The 20,705-nt window shown below is 35.4% G+C and overlaps 1 protein-coding gene across 3 annotated transcripts in view; it reads left to right on the top strand.

The window, feature by feature from the left end:
* Positions 1-20,705, top strand: part of CRIM1 (cysteine rich transmembrane BMP regulator 1) — a 175,866-nt gene that overhangs the window by 140,407 nt on the left and 14,754 nt on the right. For all 3 annotated transcript variants that reach the window (XM_041404140.1, XM_041404143.1, XM_041404142.1), the window contains 3 exons: positions 11,267-11,423; positions 14,010-14,131; positions 18,196-18,405. In XM_041404140.1, the coding sequence (XP_041260074.1) occupies positions 11,267-11,423; positions 14,010-14,131; positions 18,196-18,405 (489 nt within the window). The remainder of the gene's footprint in view (positions 1-11,266; positions 11,424-14,009; positions 14,132-18,195; positions 18,406-20,705) is intronic.

Genomic DNA, 20,705 nt, shown 5'->3' with positions numbered 1-20,705 from the left:
TTGGGACCTAATGTTCATATAGACTTTGAGAAGTCTTATGAGAATTCCACATTTCATTTTCCTCTGTTTACAGAATTTTAAGAGCATCTAGGTTTCTGCACTTCAAAAATTCCTATTGCTAAACAGCCAATTTTCAACTTAGCTTTTTTCATCAAAATTTAGATTTTGAGGATAAATGTTTGAAAATTCTGTGCTTGGGAGTGGGTGTTTGTATATATGCAAGTGTATCCATATTTATATTTGTTTCTATAACATATTCTTATATTTATTTTATACACATATATAATATTTTAGTTAGCATTTTTGCAGTCTTTAACATCTATTTCTTCCCAAAGGAAAAATACTGTGCCTTGTGAAAACTTTGTGTGTATCAAGAAAAACGTTTTTTCTATATGTGTTTCCTTAAGACTTCAGTGTTTACAGGTGAAATATAAATCAGTATCACGTTGCTTTTTGGAACTGGCCAACAAAGGACCCCTGCGGAGTACAAGTCTCAGCTGCAGAATGCATCTCTCTGCGGCTGCCAACCCAAACTAGGAGCAGGTTTAAACTCTCTTTGTAATGTTATTGGAGCTTTTCAGCTTTCTTAAAGCCTGTAAGGCTTCCACAACCAAAGTATTACTCCATTCCTCTTCTTTTGGCTTCAGTCCACTCATTCTCAGCCACTTTCTAAACAAACATGACTATTGTAGGGTCCCAAGTAGAAATGGTCAAAACAAAATTCTTAAGTAGTACAAACTAAAAAGCTTTAGGAATGGATTGGTTGGGGGAAGACATCTCAACAAAATAAATATATGGCAAGCTATAACATTATCATGGCAAATACGAAATAATACCGTTGATTACAAGTTGTATTCATGGAAGGATGACTTTCCTTTGGTTATATCCAAGCCATCGTATTCTTGTCTTACTTCATTCTTCCTAAGGAAAACATTAGAAATGCTTAAAAGGTCTGCTTTTAACATTGAAATTTGATTTTCCTTCTCCTTCTGTTATTATTAAATTAATTGGAGAGTTTGACACAAACAAGAAAATGGACATTCATGACAAGTTTCATCATCTATGCCTGTGCGTGCAGTCCTTCTCTCCAGTTTGGCGCACTGGAGGCACACCATTCCAAAGGATGATTTCTTTTGTCCTAGGTTACCAGACTGCATATGGACACAAACCATGTCTCAGAATGTTCTTGGTTAGAGTATTTCTGATTAAATAGTGCATAAGAACCTATTCAGGGGAATTTTTCTCTTGCCAGAATTGCTTGAAATTTTCTTCATTTTACTGTAGCAAACTGTCTGAAGCAAAGTTAATAGTATCATTTATCATCTTTTTTTTCAGTTAAATAATGTGACTAGTAGATTGCTTTAAAATCTCAGTCATTAGAAAGAGGAGACCTTTATTTGCTAAGGAAGTGAAGAAAAATAACAGCTTGGAAATCTTCATCATTTGGTGGTTATCAATCAAAATTACAGAAATTGAATTCTTGTGTCAAGTAATGTCTGTTGTTTGCAAGGTGCTCCTCTGGACAAAAGAGTGTGTGAGAAATGAGAAGAGAGAGGTCTTAGGTCAGATATGATGAAAATGTACTGTGCTAGCTCTCTGCATTTTGAGATCCTGTGTACTTTAATGTCCAAACCCGTTCAGTTGCATCTTGCTTCTCTTAAGGACGTCAGAACATGTATTTTCTTTAGCTCATGCAGACTCATGTGGACTTTTGGAAACATCATTATTTTATACTGCATCCACTTGCTTTTTGCTGGTCTAAGCTGCTCCACAGAATCAAATTTAACTGCCTCAGTAAGGAAGCCCCTGTGCCCACACTAACATTTGAAGTCATCATATCCTAATTCCACTAATCTATTTTCAATAAAGTTTCATTTTTCGTTAATTTATCTTTAGATAGCTCTGCTAATACTTCAGTTATTTCAGCCAAAATAAAAGCACAATGATAAAGTGGAAGAACATAGAGTGAAGGTGTAATTTGTTCTTCTTTATTACCTGCATTTACATTCATGTTGCCCGAAATAAGTACAACAGGTTTGTTTGGAATGATTATGTAAGTACAGTGAAACTTGTTTTGTGCTTCATTGTAATTTAGTTTTAAGTGCATCCCGCCTCATTCAAGCCAACTACAGAATGAGAGGGAAGAAAGAAGCAAATCATAACATTTCTAGAATATTATTTTAATAGAAGTAGTTTACTTTGTCTTTTATCCTTCTATCCATTTCTGCAGTGAATGCTGTAGCAACATGCAGTGTAAACATACATGCTGTAAAGCAAAATAAAATACTTTTTAAAAGTAGCAGAGCCGGACCATATTTGTAAGAGAAGGGAGGAAAAAAAACACTGAGCAAAGAGTGAGCATAGACTTCTATGGGAAGAAAGTTCAGTACACATGGAACCACAAATAATGAGGGAGAACGATTAATCATACTGACCAGAAGCATCTAGAAGCCAAAGCAGCAATAAAAGGTAAAAATAAAACAATAAAAGTGACAATAAAAGGTAAAAAGCAGAATCCAGAATCTAGGAAGAACTGCTGCAGAATACCAAGAGTAAAACTAAAAGAAGTAGGAAAATCAGGAAAGGCATTACCAGAAAAAAAAAAAAAAAGAAAAAAAGAAAGGATGGTATAAGATGATACAAGAGCAGAATACAAACCCATTCGGAGGAGTCCTTGTGGAAGACCAGTGGTCTCCTGTTTGTGAGGCAGGACTCCTCTTTCCCCAGTGGAAGCTAATGGCAGGATTAATAATACCTGCTGATTGAAGCAACATGGGATTGAAAATCTGATTGGTAGTTGCTGCTCACACCGAGTCATTCTTCAGCAACCGTCTGCACTGCAGGCCTTGTCTGTTCACTGCATTGGTTTCATGGAAAAAAAAAAACCCTTTAAAATCTCTCCTGTGACTGAGACTAGCGTTTTACCCCAAATGAATTGAACATGTAGTACTCTTCAGGGTATAACTGTGAGCATGTATGACTTTAATATTTTTTCAACATTTCAAATCTTACTAAAATGGAATGAGAGTGTTGCTGTCAATTTAAAAAATTGTTTGCATCATTTAGAAGGCTTATCTTTGTGGTTCCAAGATGCAATTGTCATCCAGTTTCATGAATTTCAGACTCCTTATGGAGCGATGCAACTGGAGAAGGCTGAGATGAGTCATTTTCCCTGCACATTATAATGCATCACCTTCCACTTTGTGTCGTGGTTCTCTTTTGTCTGTCAAAGCAAGTCATTCAATCACTATTCAAAAATAAGAAATCTTGGTATATTATTATTTGCACAGTCCTCTGAAACAACCTTCTCCCCAAAACATATCCTATGGATACACACAGAAATAACTTCAGAAGTGTTGGTACCTTTTCCTGTAATGAGAGCAGCACGTTTTTTTACCATGGAATTAAAAGGAGACATTATTATTCAGTCTATACTAGCACACACCAGAAGCATGGTCCTCAATATTCTGGCAAGTCACACCATCTCCCTTTATAGCTGATGAAGCAGAGTGAAATTCCAGCATGGACTTTGGGTTTGACAATGTGGGTCTTTATTTAGTTGCATAGGCATTCAAAGGCAGGATTAGTAGGTTTGAGAAAACTTAGGTGGGTTCATCTAAAGGCTGTCTGTAAATAGAACAGTTATGGCTCTGAAAAAACAGAGGGACTGATGATGGGAAAAAGCCTAAGAAAACTTTGCAGGGACTGCAGTGAGAGAACACATCTCAATTCCTCACTTTTGTGTATTAATTCTTCAATAGTCCTATCCTTTCAATCTTATAGCCAAAATTTGAATATTTCATTCCTGTATTTCTGTATGTAGCCCACAGTCAGGATGTGTGTTCTCAACACTTAAATTCTCTCAATGTTAATTTTTCCCATTTAAATAAACTTATTTTGTGTTTATTTCTATGTCAAACTGAGATCAGACAGTAATTGCATATTAATCACACACAATGTACTTCAGGCAATGCAAAATTCCGGAAAATAGTAGAATAGAATATAAATTAGGTAACACTTTTCTGATTTAGTAGCAATTGTCTTCCAGTGTTACTTTCATTTCACAACAAATTCCATGGAAAATAAAAGTTATAAAATAAAAATCCAGGTAATCTTTCGTAGTGCTAAGGAGAGCACATACTAGATTTTTAAGTAAAGAGAGAAAAAGGATGTCTTATCCTTCTCCAGTGATGTAAAAGGGGGAATAGCTATTACAGGCAAGACTTCAGTTGAGGATATACAACCATAGAAAAATTAGGATTAATTATGTTTCCTAAAAATGTAAGGCTCAGATCAGGAAAAAAAAAAGTACATATTCTTGTAGAACAAAAGTAGTAACCTAAGCACACGTGCAAGATAGTGGAAGTGCTCCCTGAAGAGGATGGAATTATGATGAACAATTAATGCCAAATAAATATTACCTGTATTGTCACTAGAATGAGTCTTTGGCAGGATCTCTAAAGATTACAATATATTGGTTAGTGCTTACAATATATCTAGTGCAATAGAAGCAGATAAGAATTTCACTTGGCTTGCCTTGAGAAAAAAAAAAAAAAAATCAGTGTGCTTGAAGCTTGATTGTTTTACAGTAATTCCACCTTTGAGATATCACTGCTACAATTTCATTTTCATGAATTCATGTGTTGTATGCGAATCCTAGATTTGTTTAGAGCACATATCCAAGTGATTAATTTGCCTCAATGGACTCGCGAGATGATTTATTTAAACAGGGTTTTCTAGCACCACAGCGCCCAGTCCCTTCATTTTTTTCCAGCTTTTGTGAATCATGATTTAAGTCTAACAAAAGGAGGGAGGGTTAGTGTGGATCTGTGGAGGCAATATATTCAGAGAATTCCAGTTACTGTTAAGTAACCTAGTTTTCTCCTTCATAAATTTGCCTCCCCAGATCCCCACCCCCGAAGATTAAGCAGGAGTAGCAATCCACACCGAGAGGACGGCTGAGGAGTGCTTAATTGTAAAGGTACTGTGAAACAGTTCTCCTGATATGATCTGTCCTCAGCATCAAGAAATAATACTGGTGAAGGTATGTAGCTAGCTTTGTGTAGCCATGCTACAAGTTTGTAAAAATGGACACCAGCCTAAGCCAAGTTGAAATACTGACAGAATTCTTGCCATATATCTATTGATATTCTCTGGCAGTTGTTTTGGTTTTTTTTCATCTGTGAATTACAGGACTGAAAACTAAAAGGATTTCAACATAGAATGCATTTTCAAAACTTTTTAGAGTAAGATGATTTTTAGTCCTTATGATACAAATATCGGTGTGTCCATATGTAAAATAATGTATTGGAAAAACATAAATATCCTAGTTTAAGAGCCTAGAGCTTTTTAAATGCCATATATATGCTAGAAAAAAGAATGTTTATTTTTTTTTTTAAAGAGCTGGAATTACAATCAAGCTATTAGAAATTCAAGAAGAAGATGCTTTGTAGAGCTACATGCAATTCATGGAATTGAATTTTGTTTACTTTTTAGAGGTTTTTTTGGGCAATATTTTATAGCACTCCAAATATGTGTAGGTTTTTGTGAGGTAGGGATGTGAGCACTCTGAAATCATGAGTAAATCATGCATACAATGGTTTGAATGGAGGACCAAGACCTTTGATTCCTGTTGAGATGCATTGCCCCTGGGATGCCATACCTGAGAAGGAGAAGGCTGTGTTGTATCTGAAATATTCCACTGCTAAATTCATTCTACCAAATGCAGACATTGCTAACATATCACAGGACAGAATGTTTTTGTTGTCCTGTTTCTGAGATGGGACCTCAACTGTAGTGGTCACATCAGCATGTTAGCTGCTCTTACATGCTGATTTTTGAATATTCTTTTCTTTCCTTCAGCAGCCAGTGACTCAGTTTTACAGATATCAGACAATTGTTTAAAATAAGAGTTGATGTTAGTGTTGAGAGTAAGATACTTACTAGAAAAGAGTTTAAAAGTACCAGATAGTTTGTGTGTAGAATGCTCACCATATCTTGGTAATCATCAGTTCTCAAGACTTTTTTCTACATTGTTGTCCCATCGTCCATATCCCAAAAAGATTCCTCTTAAACTGTGTAATGTTCTTCCGAAACTCTTAGTATCTGTTTTATTATAGTCTGCATGTATGAAAGGGTTTGTAAGTGTGTGGAGAAAGTGGGGAAAGAAATCACTATATTTCAAAGGAGTTTATGGACAATGGTGACCAGGCTTAAATACCTCACCAATATCTGTTTGTTAATAATTCACAAATGGGGTTTTTTGGAAGGCTGATTCATCTTCGGCTGTTCTTTCTGCTTGTGTTTGTCCAACAGCATCACATTAAATTGATCCAATGAATCCAATAATTTGAAATTCCCATATGCAAGTCAGCCTATAATGTGTTTAATTGTGTCAAACAACAGAAAAAAGTATTTGCTAGTACTGCAGTCTTTAGAGGACTCAAAGTCTGTAAGCAATAGGTTTTGCCAGTATGGTGAGGACTAGTGGAGACTCTGACTAGACTGTGAACAGGTTGGAACTGAACCTGTTGGTAACTGGCTTTGCTGCTACTTCTGCAGTCGTGGTTGCATGTAGCAGAGAAAACTGCATGCTCTTGTGTGGGTGGGATTCACTGCTATAAGTACTCAGTGCTTGTTAGTCCTCAAGTGAGTATTAGTTCTAAGCAGAGCTATTTAATAACATCGTTGGCTCAGGACAAACAGCCTTTCCATGTGGAGTGTCCTAGCCTTCTACTCTACTTGATTCTTTCAACATTTTTTGTGATATTTCAGCTAATGTCACATTTAAAAGCTAAGTGTTTGTTGTAAAAATACAGTTCTATGAGCCTGAGACATTGAGGAACACATTAATTTTTTCTTAAAGTCATGGCTCATCAATATCACTCTGGAATCATCCATTATCCTGCATCTGAACTCGGAGGTTTTCATGCAAATTGTTTTCTGTATTGGCATGACCTTATTGACAGTTCATGTTTTATAAGAAAAATTAATGAATGTGTTTCTACTAACCATGTAGAACTCCACTCTTAATCCAGGTATTTCCCTAAGCAACACAATGAGAGGTGTTTTTTCTTTAATTAATTTCCCATTCATCATTTTGTTTCTGTTTTAGTCTTCTACTTCCTATCTAACTATGAGTTTAGTTCCCTATTGATGTCACTATAATTAATCAGTCACAAAACCCCAAAAAATAGCTTATACAATGTGATCAGAAGCTTAATCCCATTCTGTTAGAGTTGCAGTGATGTGCAAGTGCATAATGCAGTTCTGTCAAACTCTGAATGGTAGTTTTCATCTGCATTAGCTTTTAAAATGTTTACTATAGCCTCATTTCAGCCTGTCTGGTTGCCCTGATACACTTTTGAAGCAGTTATTAGACCAGGTAGAGCTGGATCTCTTCTCTGCAAGTACTCTCCTAACATTTTGTCATAATAGATTTCCTCATTTCATTGCAGCTGACTTTCATGAAGTAGTGAACTAGTTCTCCTTGTTCCTTAGTATGTGTCACTTGAAATGCAAAACCTTAGCAAAAAATCTGGTTTCACTTATCTTTTCATAATGAATTAGTCATTATTTTAGTAGTGATAAATTTAAAGCAACAGCTAAGGCTATAGAAAGATTGTCAGGATGACAATTGTATACACTGAATTTGATCCACATTATGAGTATTTAGGTTTGCAATCTTTTCAATCTTTTTCTCTTCTTTCTTTCTCTGATAGCTATGCTTTGCTTTATGACATTGGTGATTCACCTAATTTTCTGAAAAAAATACCTGACTTAAAATGCTAGATTATGCTTTTCATCAGGCCTGCGCAGCAGACATGAACTCTGTGTACCAAGTGGTACTTCATTTAGAGACTGCCTGCTGTTGTCATGTTTTTAATAATGTTTTAATAGGAGACATTTAGATTATTAGGTGTAAATTCAGAAAGCAGGCCAGAATTCATATCCTTAGTTTCATGACACTACATTTCTTCATAGAGAATTTTTTTCAAAACCTATTTAAAATCTATTTCCACAGTTTGTACTGTCATCCTATCAGAAGTTTGAGTGCACTAACATGTTAATTTCAGTAAAGATCATCTTATCAGAATTTAATTTTCAGCATCTTATTAGAAAGATTGTGAGCAGAGGTCTGTGGAAATTCTTCTGATCACCTCATACATAACACTGACTTGTAATAAAGTCTATACATTAACAGTTGTCTGCACTGACTTCAGCAAACTTTTCCTTTATGTTTGACGTAGCCAGACTTTTGATGATTGTTCATATGCTCTTCACTGTCTGTTGCTGGGAGGCAGTGGTGATTATTAGTCATCCATCTAAAGGCTCTGAAGAGCTTTTCTTTCCTGGCCACTTAGAAAGTGAAAATTCTTTTGAGGATAACTCACTATGTAAAGGATTAAGCAAGGAGGATATTACTTCAAGACTGGATCTCCTGGTTAGTATGTCAGCTGACTCTGAGTTTTAAGTATATTTAACATCATAAGCTACTTGGGATGAGACACTTAGGATGTCTTCCTGCTTTGCAGCACTGCCCTTAGACAACCTGAGCCTTCTAATAAAGTCTATTAACTTAACATTTAACAAACTTCTTTTTCATCTCAGAAAAGCAGTTTCACTAGCCAAATCAGAGCAGAATAGAAGACTGAAAACAAAGTATTTGGCTGTGGGACTCTGAGTCATCCTTATTTTGCCATCTTCTATAACTTCGTGGTCAAACTTGGATGTTGTATTTTGATAGCTCTCCTTAACAGATAATGTGGAGTCAAAGAAGATAAAAACATATGCCAAGCAAAAAAAAAAGTTCTTCCTTTTTCTGTTTTTTGGTTTTTTTCAATTTTTTTTTCAGTTGTTATTTCCAGCTCTTCCTTTTACTTTTTTATTATACCTATTTATTTTTCCCCTGCCTTTGCATATGTACCTTGTTTTTTCTTCACCTGTCTTCATGATCCTACTGTTTATAGACAGCCATGTAAACATTTCATTTCCCTGACAAAGTATGCTTCAGAAAAGGAATGGTTCTGCTCAGTTCAACCTGTGCATTTCCAGGTTATTCGCTGCTCAGGTCAGTTCTGAGCATCTGCAGATGATCATAGCTTAAATTATATCAAAGGTCATAACTTCACTTAATTTTTTTTGTAGATATCCTTCCATACATCCTATACTATCCTTCTCCGTACATTCTTTATAAAGTTCAAGCCTAGCTTTAAAAATTATGACTGCTCTATAAAGTCTTGCATAATGAAAAGTTTAGTTAATTTTATTATCACCGTGTGTTGCTAGGGAATAATTCTGTACAAACATCCTAGTATAGAAACTCATCAATGAAAGACAAATTCTCATTATTTTAACTTGCTTCAAGAAAAGTCTTTGTATTTTACACATAACTCACTCTTTACCAGAGAAAAATACCAAAGTTTCTTCTGCATTATAATGTTTTAAAATCAGCTTTAGTGGCTATATATTAAAAAGATTAGTATTCTTTGTAGATCGGCTTGACTTAATACTCCAAAAATGTGTAAAACTTTATGAAGATCTTTGTATATGTGTTTCTCTCTAAAGCAAAAACCTAAAACAAGGGCTACCATTGCTGTGCAAAGGTTAGATCTGACCAAGAGTAAATGCTTAAATCTTGTGGTATTGATTCTCTGCTTCCAGACACAATCTCTAGAGGTTATGAAAGGATCTGGCATCTCTTTTTGTGTATACTGAATGGCAAAAGCAACTCCAAACTTGCACACCCTTTTTGCTTCAGACACCAAATTTGCATAAAAGTGGAGAGGTGAGAGCCATGACCCTGATTATATTCATCCTATTTAAACTGAGCACTGTTGTTTGGAATAAGGAGACTCTGATGTTGTATTGCACTTGCATATCGAAATTCCACCTCAGAAGTCGGCAGTGAATTTGCTGGTTTTCTCTGAGGTTTTGGTCTCATTCTGACACAGTAAGGAACATGCCTTCTTTACCAAGATGTGGCTTAGCCACATCTGGTTAAGTCAATATTTTGGAATCTTAAATGTAACATTACAAACAGAAGGGGAAGTAAAGTAAAGCATTTAAGTAAAGCAAGATTCCTTCTGTAGTTTTCCTTCAGTAAATTGCCATTTTAGAGAATAAGTCAGTATTAATAACTGATCTCCTCTTTGGAACCTAAATGCTCATCCCCCCTAAAGGAAAGTGGTCTTCAGGTCTCAAATGAGGAGCACATCCAGAAAATAATCTTGGTCTGACCTCTGCCCAGCCAATACTTCATAGTATTGTGGATGTTCCAGCTAGAGATCAGCCATCCTTTGAATATCACTCTTGAAGTTGGGCCTTTGGATATCACCCATCATATTCTTCTGTTGAAGAATCTTATTTCCCTCTTTTTCTATTTTGATCTCACTTTGCCTATTGTAATAATGGTCATTTCTTTCCCTTGTGTTTTGCATCCTTAGTGTAAAAAACCCCATAATTTTCTGTTTCCTCTCACCTCTGCAACCAATAAAAGAACACTGTATCCCACAATATGTTAATAGTGGTCTTTCTGGCATTTCTTCTTTCAAGAAATGCAAAAAGAAACTGATCAATCTCAAAATAGTAAATTGCAATGAGAGGGGATATAATGACCAGTATTTATCTCTGTACCAGAAAAATTGAGATGCCAACAGTTCAACATCTTCCTTATGCCACAAGAGGCAGATGAAACTTGGTACTGGACTTCAAGAAACAGATCTTTTAGTCTAGCATCTCTAAGCTTCAGTCACTTCTTAGGGTATTGTAGGTCAAATCTTAAACAAATTGACAGCAAACAGCATAAAAATTAAAAGTTTTTTAATATATCCACCCCTTTCAGTATTTATTTAAAATAAGAAGAAGAGAAATAAAGATGATCTGTATTGAACATAAGCCTACTAAACCCATATAATGTGTGGCAATTATGTGTTCTTTTAGATGTGTTATTAAAAGCCAATGGAGTGATGGATGTTGGCCTCCATTGGCTGTACATCTGTTAATAAAATCATGTTAGTTTGTGGTACCAGGTGGTACTCCCCATGTTGCTGACAGGAACTGAAGAATCCTGTACTGTCTGCTCATAGAGCTTGGGTTGTTACTGGAGAATTCTGTCAAATATTTTAAAAACAGGACAGTCCGAAGGTAAGGCCTAGCAGTGTTAAGAAAGTGACAAAGTGAAAGGGAGCAGAGGGTTTAGTGTGCTGAGGATGTCTTTGGTGTAAGCAGTTTTCATATTGTGATAAGCCCTGTGTGTCCCTTGCAGGGGAGGAGCTGTGCACCGGCCTCATTTCGGGCTGTTCCTTGGATTGTTCCTTCGGCTTCCAGACTGACGCCCACAACTGTGAGATCTGTCAGTGCCGGCCGCGGCCCAAGAAGTGCAAACCCATTGTATGTGACAAGTTCTGTCCCTTTGGATACTTGTACGTATTCTCATCCTGAAAGCACGCTTAATGCAACCCCCGTGTACGCAAAATACGCAGAAGTCCCGGCATATCCACTTGTGTTTGCTCTGTGGCACAGCGGGGGGAAGTGTGGGAAAACAGAAACGGCCTTACGGATGTGGGAGTGCAGTACTCTTCAAAATGGATTTTGATCAACAGATTTAGAAACAGAAGCTCAAAAAACAGCAGATTGTAAAAGGAAAGCAGTGCTTAAATTTTTTTTGAGAATTTGACAAACAAGATGAGAAAGCTACTTAGAAGTAATACCTCTTACATGTAGCTTTCTGAAATTCTTTTGGCATGCTTTGAGGAACTTCCATTTTATAGCCCATTTATTTTATTCAAATTATTATCTAATATTTCAAATTTCTTTTAATCTTGATATGACTGCAGACTAGTTTTAGTAAGACATTTTTGGTAATTACAGGATTTGTGAAGAATAGTAGCAAGTGCATTCAAAATCTGTATTTGTGGTGGACTTCTTTTTCCATAGAAGTAAATATTTGCAGTATTTATTCAGTTGTGAAACAGGTGGTGAAAACTGAGTGGGTCTTTTGTCACAGAAATTTCTTATTAATTAGTTCTGGTGGCATCTCTGTATATTTTACCTGTAAATTTTATGTTGTATGGATTAATTCCATGTTACTGCCTGCTTTTCATAATAGTTTAATTTCTACCTCATGACAGCAGATCTTCAGATACATTCAAATTTTTTTTTTTTTTCAATGGAATTTATGACATTTGCAACTCCTGGTGTTTGACAGTATTACTCCTTAAATTTCTGGTTTATTTCAGAGTTCTCTTTGGCCCTTGATCATAAATGCAGGCTTGTAACAGCCATCTTTCACTGTGTCCTCTTAGTAAACTGAATAGTAAATGAGAGAGGAAAACAAGGGACTTTAACCTAAGGAAATAATAAAATTATCATCAGGCATGTTGACTTCAGGATTGGCTGAGACTTGCTGTCAGTTTTGCAAGTGACAGAAAGTAGAAACAGAGGAAAGTTGCAGAAAAGGAATCCTGTAAAGAGCAGTTATTTTATTGGTTTTGTATCATGAGTTTAATATATTGACCTACAGAGCATAATTACAATTCACATATGTGATTTTTCTACTTAGGCAAGCCGAGCCACACTCTTCTTCCCTTTTTTTTTTTGACTCAAGTGCATGCTGAACAGCTTTATTAGAAAATCTATGTGAACTATATAGCAAAAGCATTTTTTAAATGACAGCACATTTTAATGGGCATAATATGGTAGTTGTAAGATTAAGATGTTTTAAAAACAAGTTGATTTCAAGCTGATGCCAGTGTTTTCAGGAACCCTGTCCTTGGGATGATTTTTCCCATACATTTTTGTGCACCTGAAAAATATACAAACTTTAAACCTTTTTAAGCTTTTTGGAGAATAGTTTTCAATTTAAATTCTGGGTTTACATGCAGAATATGATTTTATTATGCACAATGACTGATATTTTTAAATAATTAATGTTTAATAAAGTCTTCAGATGTTTTTTTAGAAATTGGAAATGAGCACTCTGATCTTGTCATTCTCTACAAAATATATGAAAAATTACAATCAATGAAATTAATAACATTTAAAGACATATTCAGATGGAACTGTTTGTAATATAAAGGGCTAAAGTTGTAGCAATAACTAATTTAGGATCATTTCACTTTGAGTTTTACCTTGGTGTGAAAATTATTTAGATATGTGGTTGTATAGCATATTCGTTCAGTTTACTGCTACTGTGCCAAATTCTTTTTTAAAATACCATGTATTTGACTTCCAGGTGTGTTGTGCTCCTTAAAAACATGGGGTGTAATGGAGGACAAACCTCTATTGTAATGTAAACATTTAGTCACAAATAGGATACAAAAGAAGGAAATATTAAAAGTATATTAGACAGTGAGCAGTTAAGGAGTAATCATCATATTATGAGCTTTTTTTTTAAGACAATTAAAAGTTAGTAATTGGAAATATTGCATTGGTGCATCTTTAAAGAAACCCAAACCTTTTCATAATTGTCTGAAAAAATCTGCTGGATAAAGCTCACTGTTTGAAAGCTCCACAAAGGAATGGAAAGAAGCATTCCTTTTGGTGGGATAGGGATACAGAAAGTCTTTCATTCCCACTCTACTGTATTGCAATTCATTATTCTCAGCCTTTTAAGTAAAAATTAAATAAAGTTTTTTACAGCTTGAACCCAGACTTTCTAGAGATTTACATCATTTATTTCTCCTCTACCCTCCTAAATGATGTTCTCTAACTTCCCATGTCTGTTCTTTGTTTCATACATCTGTGCCAAAAGTTTGAATAGTATTATCTGCCTTTGTGAAAAAGACAAGGAAACTTTCAGCATAGGATCCACTGAATGGAGGGAGCATATGCCAGGGATGGAGCCCATAAAGATTGTACAGCCCCTAAAACCAATTAATCTAAGGGTGACAGTTAACAAGAATTTTCTTTGCTCATCAGTCATTTCCTTAGGGGGGATGCTCTTGCTTTAAAGATGTAGATATTTAAAGTGACTTGCTGACCTTTTACAACTTATTTTGCTCATCTAGGAAGAACAAGCATGGCTGTAAAATCTGTCGGTGTAAGAAGTGCCCCAACCTGCCTTGTGGTAAAATCTGTCCACTGGGCTTCCAGCAGAACAGTCATGGCTGTGTTATCTGCAAGTGCAGAGGTAGGTGCCAGTGCATTACCACCTCTAACTACAACTTGTTTTCAAAGCAGGTGGAAACCAGGGTGAAAGAAAAGCAATATTGCACAGAATATTTACAAATTGAAATTCGGTAAATGGGGGGGAACCAGTTCAACATTGCTCACATAAATGTATTATTTTGCTGGTGTTTGTTTTTATCTATTCATCTGGGCTTCAACAGAAAGCTTCAGCTCTGCTTTCATCTCCCGCTAGAAAGTCACAAAAAGTTTGTTATCATTAATAAGAATTGGATCATGCTCTTAATAAGCAACTACTAATAATAAGCTAATTGAGGGCATTTTTTTCAGTAGTGATGTTCATCTTGCCTTCTTCACCTCTGCTTTTTCTTTACAAACAAGTGTTGGATTTGATAAATATCCAGTATATCACCTAAAACTGGAGTGCTATTTCTTGGATGCTTTTCAGGCAATCTTAATGAACAATAAGTAGAGAGAATAGCTGCCCAGGAGAAAGGACTTGCATTCTTAAGCTAAAAATTTCACACATGCCACATCCCCAACCTGTAGCTACCTAGTTCAAGATGGATCTTGAGATCGGATGTTCATTTGTCATCTGCCATACATTCGTGCTGCTTTCAGCATGTCTCCTCCTTAAAATATTTTCAGGTTATGTTTTGTATTAGTCTGGGCATCAGACTTCCCCCATTGCTCATCTCCATGTGTTGCATTTAATAACTTTTTGGTTTTGCTCAGTTTCTCTCTGATCCTAACTGCTTTTTCATGCTTATTTTCTTTGACTCTTACTTGTGTATTTTGATTTCTAGCTGTAGTCAAGTTTGATTACTTTTCCATTGCTTTGTGTGATGACCCTATTCTCAACTTTTTGCTATTTCTTCAGCATTTTTAAAAAAATTATAAAATGTAAAACAACAAGCTACGGGAACATAGCACTAGAAGAAAATATATGAGTTCTTGAAGTCACTCTCCTGTAGTTGAAGCAAATATTGCAATCCTATGAATCAAAAATATCCAACATTATCTTTTTTCTATATAATATTATACAATGCAGACAGTTTAAGAAACTTTCAGACTTCTAGCAAAATAAAAGTTGTAATGTTATAAACATATTTTGCAGACGTGAGAAGCAGAGATTTCATTGACATAAGCTACAATATATGACTTTTACTAGAAATTAAAATTTTAAAAATTAAATAAGAAAGGATAACTGCTGAATGATGTCCCATTGAGATAATTCTTATCACTCAGCTTGTCATTTGTCTCCATGTTCACAATCAGAACACTTTTCCTGATTGTCATAATGCTGTGACTAAATACACACAAAGTGTTCCCTTAGATGTACTGTAATTCACTCCCAGACTATAAACTTTGGTCACTAATTATGTGTATGCACACTTTTAAGTGTTCTCCTTAACAAATATGAATTTTAAAATGTGCACAATTATTTAGTGAAATTAACTTGATCCATCTCTAAGTAGTATTTACTGTTGTCATGGTCATAAAGATACCAAGCCATGAGCATTTTCACTTCGACATCACTTCATTTGCAGTTTTGTCAAAGAATTATTAGAACAATGTTCTGGGGAAAACGTGAAAAACTTCATTAAAATTTTGTTAAATTTTGTTAAAATTTTGTCCCAGAATCCTTAAGTAAGAGGAATGGTTGGGTAAATCCCCTGCCTGTGAATTAGCTCCACTTTCTAAATTGCTTCTGCCAGAAATAGGTTGTGCTAGGATTAATAGAACCATAGAAGTACAGGCTGGAGTAGTACCCTGACAAACTGAGAGTCCACTTCTTTACCCTTGTATAAAATAGAGTGTATCTGGATAATCCTTGGCAGATGTTTGTCTAAGATTTAATTTATTAAGAATCTCCACTTTCAAAAGACGTAAAAAAACAGAACAAAATAGAAAGAGGGAAAAAACCAAACCTTTCTAAAATAGTGTTTTCTTGCGGTTAGAAATATATGAAATTTTAAAATGAATTTTCTAAAATTACTATCTCCCTTTATACACATTGAACTGGTTACTTCTTGTCCTGAGCTTAGCAGACATATGGAGCAACTAAGCACCATTCCCTTTAGAATTCTTGCAATATTTAAGGGGTTATAACTAGAGACTTATAAACATTTTTTGAGTGGGAAATGGGTTTCTAAGTCAAACAAACCCAGTTACTGCAGTCTCTCCTCACAGTTCAAAAATTTTATACTGTGCTTTAGCCATAGTAAAATCTTCAGATTCGTAGAAGTAGTAGTGCTATATTTAAATTTACAGTGGTCCTGTACTTCTGTCTTACATTGATCTTGCCTCTTCTGCAGTGGTATCACATTACACACTTCCTTTCCTTGTGAACTACTGTATCTCAGATCATTTCAACCATACCTCTAGTTAGCTACTTACTCCCGTTTTGTATTTACACATTACATTTTTTCAAATATTAGCTTTTGTACTAATTGTTTTCACTTTTCAATTTTTAATTACAATCTCAGTTTGTGAACTTAATTTTGAGTACCTGCTTATGTATGTTTCTCCAAATTATGGAGTGCACTTTAGAATATTTCAGGAAAAGAGTCTGATTGCTTCAGAAACCCTTTTCCTGTGCTAAATAAGCAAAGTCTCACTATCTAGGACTTCTGAGTGTCAATAATAATTTTAATATAGAGCAGTGTTCTAGCGATATTAATTCAAATCATTATTTAAATACTTTGATACTAAATTATGAAAGTAGAGTAACTGAATTTAAGTTTTTTTCATAGTATTTCTGTTCATGCAACAGGATGAAGTCTGTTCTAAGATGTATTTTATCCTTATGCAGCATTTTTGTTTAGTTCACAAAATGGTATAATAATGTAACTTCTGTGCATTGGATTTCTGTTCTGATAATGTTCCTCAAACTAACTTTGTACCATCTGCTTGTGAAATCATCTTTGATAGATCTGCCACAGCTGAAGAAGTGCTGACCTACATACTAGTGTGCAAAAAACAAAAAACAAAAAACAAAAAAAAAAAAAAAAAAAAACAAAAAAAAAAAAAAACCAAAAAAAACACCCTAACCAACCAAAAAACCAACAAGCAAAAAACCTGAATACTTCCTAAAATTACATGTAAACATTACTACTTCTCATACATTATCCTTTTTTAAAAGACAATGAAATTAGTGCAAATAACATTATATATATGTCAGCAGAACATGGCTGACATATCACTGAAAACAAGTCAGTTCACTGACAAACTGATCCTGCATCCTTCATCATAATAGTGATGTGGATGAGGGAGTGTTTGGTTCTAAATTCACTCTGCTGATTAACAAAGAATATATTGAGGCTGAATCCTGCAGCATTTAAATACCCCTTAAGATACAAATGAAACTTTATCCCCCCTAGACCAACTGCTTGTGTGTTCTGACAGTATGCAAATAATGCCACAGTCTAAGCTGCTGTATTCTCATCTCAGTGAAAGATAAAAGAAATAAGGGAAGAAATTATAATCATTCTCTTACAAATATCTCATTTATTGTAGTAATATAAACAAATAATTTCTCACAGGAAGTACTTTATGGAATATTTCCAGTATCTACCATTACCCTGTTAGCACCTGATTGCAATTTGTTATCATTTGCAAGACCATCCATAGCTCATTTAAATGTTTTTATATTCTACTTGCTATCAGATACATTATAGATAATCTAATGTGCTATGGTATTTAAATATTTCATTTTAAATATGCTTCATGCTATCTGCTATTTCCCTCCCTTGCATTTCTCCTTTTACTTACATTATTTAGACACTACTATATTTGTGGTTGATTAAAAAAAGTATAGGTTCAACAGAAGAAAGTGATTATATTTTCCAAGGAAATACTGCAGGAACTTCTACTACATCCTACTGCCTCCTTCAGTGAACCTCTTAGTTGTTTCCTGTGTTTTAATTTAAATGTAAATGATAGAACTATTATTTACTTGGTCTTATATGTGCTTTAAAAATAAATGCAGCCCAGTCACAAAGTTGGTGTTTCTTCCTAAGCAACAGATGCTTATCATGACACCCCATTTTTCTTTGGTTTTTGCAGAGGCAACAGCTTCTCTTATGCCTCCTGTTAAAACAGGCTCCTGCCTGTCCATGGATGGGCGCCGGCACGAGAATGAGGAGAGCTGGCACGATGGCTGCAGGGAATGTTACTGTCATAACGGACGGGAAATGTGTGCCTTGATCACCTGCCCCGTTCCCAGCTGTGCCAACCCCACCATACATCCAGGGCAGTGTTGTCCATCATGTCCAGGTAAACCATGATTCCTTCTACATGCTTTGTAGTCAACTTTCATTTCACTTGTGTTCTGTTTCTTAATACATTAAAATAATCCCATGCATACTTTAGTAGTAGGCAGAGATGAAGGTTTCTGTGCCCTAATGTAACATGGTGAGTTACTGTCACTAAGTTCTCAGCTGTGGAAAATGGGAATTTACATATTTAAAGCATATGCAAGTTGTGGGTCCTAACATGTTAATCTTTGACACACTGGAATCTTTAAACTAGCAAAAGTAAGTAAAAGTTTCTAGTCTGTAACCTATAATAGCAAGTATTGTAATAAGACATTACATTTTCATTTTTGATTTTAAAGTGGAGTTTTATTAAATTGTATCATCTAATGTATGTTGGTGGCATAGGAGCCTGAGGGAGGGCTCCTATGCCACCAGCAGTAGATTATTTCAATACTTTCAGTGGAAAGGCCAAGTACAGTTTATATGGCATTCCAATATCATATAATATGGGAAACATCTATGAAAAAGTATGGGTAGAATGTAAGATTAATGCCCTCTATTTTCAGAATTATTATTCAGAAATATTATAGTATTTTATGTGCTAAGTAGATTAATTTGTAATACAGTGATATTGTCTATGACTTTATTGGAACTCATGTTAGGAGTAAGAACAATGTGGCTCATGAAGCTTCTATAAATAGAGAGCAGCAAGACAGTATTAGCAGGATAGAAGCAATTATGAACTTCTTCTAATTCTTTGTAAAGAACAGGAAATCCTAGGGGCAAAATAAGCAGATTCTCTTTCTGAAAGTGACAGAGAACAGTGCATCCTCCTGGTGACCTAAGATAACTGATCTCTTTAGATTGCTGAGACAAATGGTGATCTCCAGTTCACTCCTTGTGGTAAAATCAGTAAGTCCCCAGAAAGATGGAAGATTCCAAAGGGTCTGTCTCTCTTTCAGCCTTTTCACAATGATTTGTGTAGTATTGTAGGGGATGATATACTTTATATGGATGGGGGCAGGTTAACATCAGTCTTGCCTTATATAAGCAAACAAGATTCAAGATTTAAAATGTATGGTGTTTGCTCCAGTTCCAGTAATTCTCTTGTTAGGTCCCCAAGAGTCATCCTTAACTTCGTTCTAATGTCAGCACACTTGAGCATCTTGATTTACTGAACACCTCAGAGCATCTGGTTTACATGAACAGAACACCTCAGAGCATTCAAATAAGAGTAATGGTAGTTTTGCTCTTTCAGCTGGCCAGCAGCTAGTTACTTTGTGTATAGAGAGTAAGTCTGGGTAAATTCATTCACAAGCCTAGTGTTCAGTTTGTGGAAGAAAAGTCAATATAAAGTTAGCAGACCTATTATCTCACACTATACATTTCTTGTGGATGAGATCAACGTTTGATTCTGAGCATCAGCAATGTCAATCTCTTATAAAAGAGCAGTTGCTTAACCAGCAGTGTATATTCCTTCAGGAGAGAGGGTCTGCATAGGTTTCTCTGTCTGACATCAATCCTGCTTTCAAGACACTGATCACCTAGCTTCTGTGTAAGCAAAGTCAAGTGTAGGAATTACTACAGCCAAATTACTCTCAGTGTAATTTTTTTTTCCCCACTTTATTTTCCCCACTGAGGTCTTGCATTTGTTGGAAATAATGCTGATTTTATTTTGCAACATACTGGTTCCCCACTGATGATGTTAAATATATATCATGGCTTTAAGTAGATTGGAATGCAGTTTGGAATTGTGAGACTGAGAGCATGTCACTCACATGTATCTGCCATAAGGATAGAGTAATTAGCAGTCCTGATGTACTGGGTTTGGAATTGCACTCTTAACCTATTCACAGGGAAGTGGCAGCTCTCAGAGATCATTTTGCAAACTGAAAAAAAAAAAGTGTCGTTACATTCAATTTCACATTTAGTTTTCAGCAGAGCAAGGTATACATTGAGTGCTAAAACATCCCTTATAATCGTGATTCTATATATTAAGAGTTTTATACGGATCATCACAATGCTTGTAAAAATCTTAAGGTTTCCTGTAAGGTTTAAAAGTCATTACTTGCTACTGTTCCACAGAACCATGCTATGTGGAAAGTGTGATTTGTTTGACCAATTGTTTCTTGAGGTAATGTCGTTGCACATATGTGGCACTTCAGTTGCAGTGATACAACATTATCAGTGCTGCTAAGGGAGCAGCAGGCAACATATACAGCAGTGCTATCTGGTTGTGCTTTTTTGATCAGGAACAGTAATGAGCTGTAGCAAAACAGGCCTGTGACTTTGCAGAAAGCTAAATGCAAAGGAGATGAC

The sequence above is a fragment of the Onychostruthus taczanowskii genome, unplaced genomic scaffold (assembly GCF_017590055.1).
Source record: "Onychostruthus taczanowskii isolate IOZ18803 unplaced genomic scaffold, ASM1759005v1 scaffold21, whole genome shotgun sequence".
Classification (NCBI taxonomy): domain Eukaryota; kingdom Metazoa; phylum Chordata; class Aves; order Passeriformes; family Passeridae; genus Onychostruthus; species Onychostruthus taczanowskii.
Note: the sequence above shows the minus strand (reverse complement) of the source record. Positions and strands in the feature narration are given on the sequence as shown.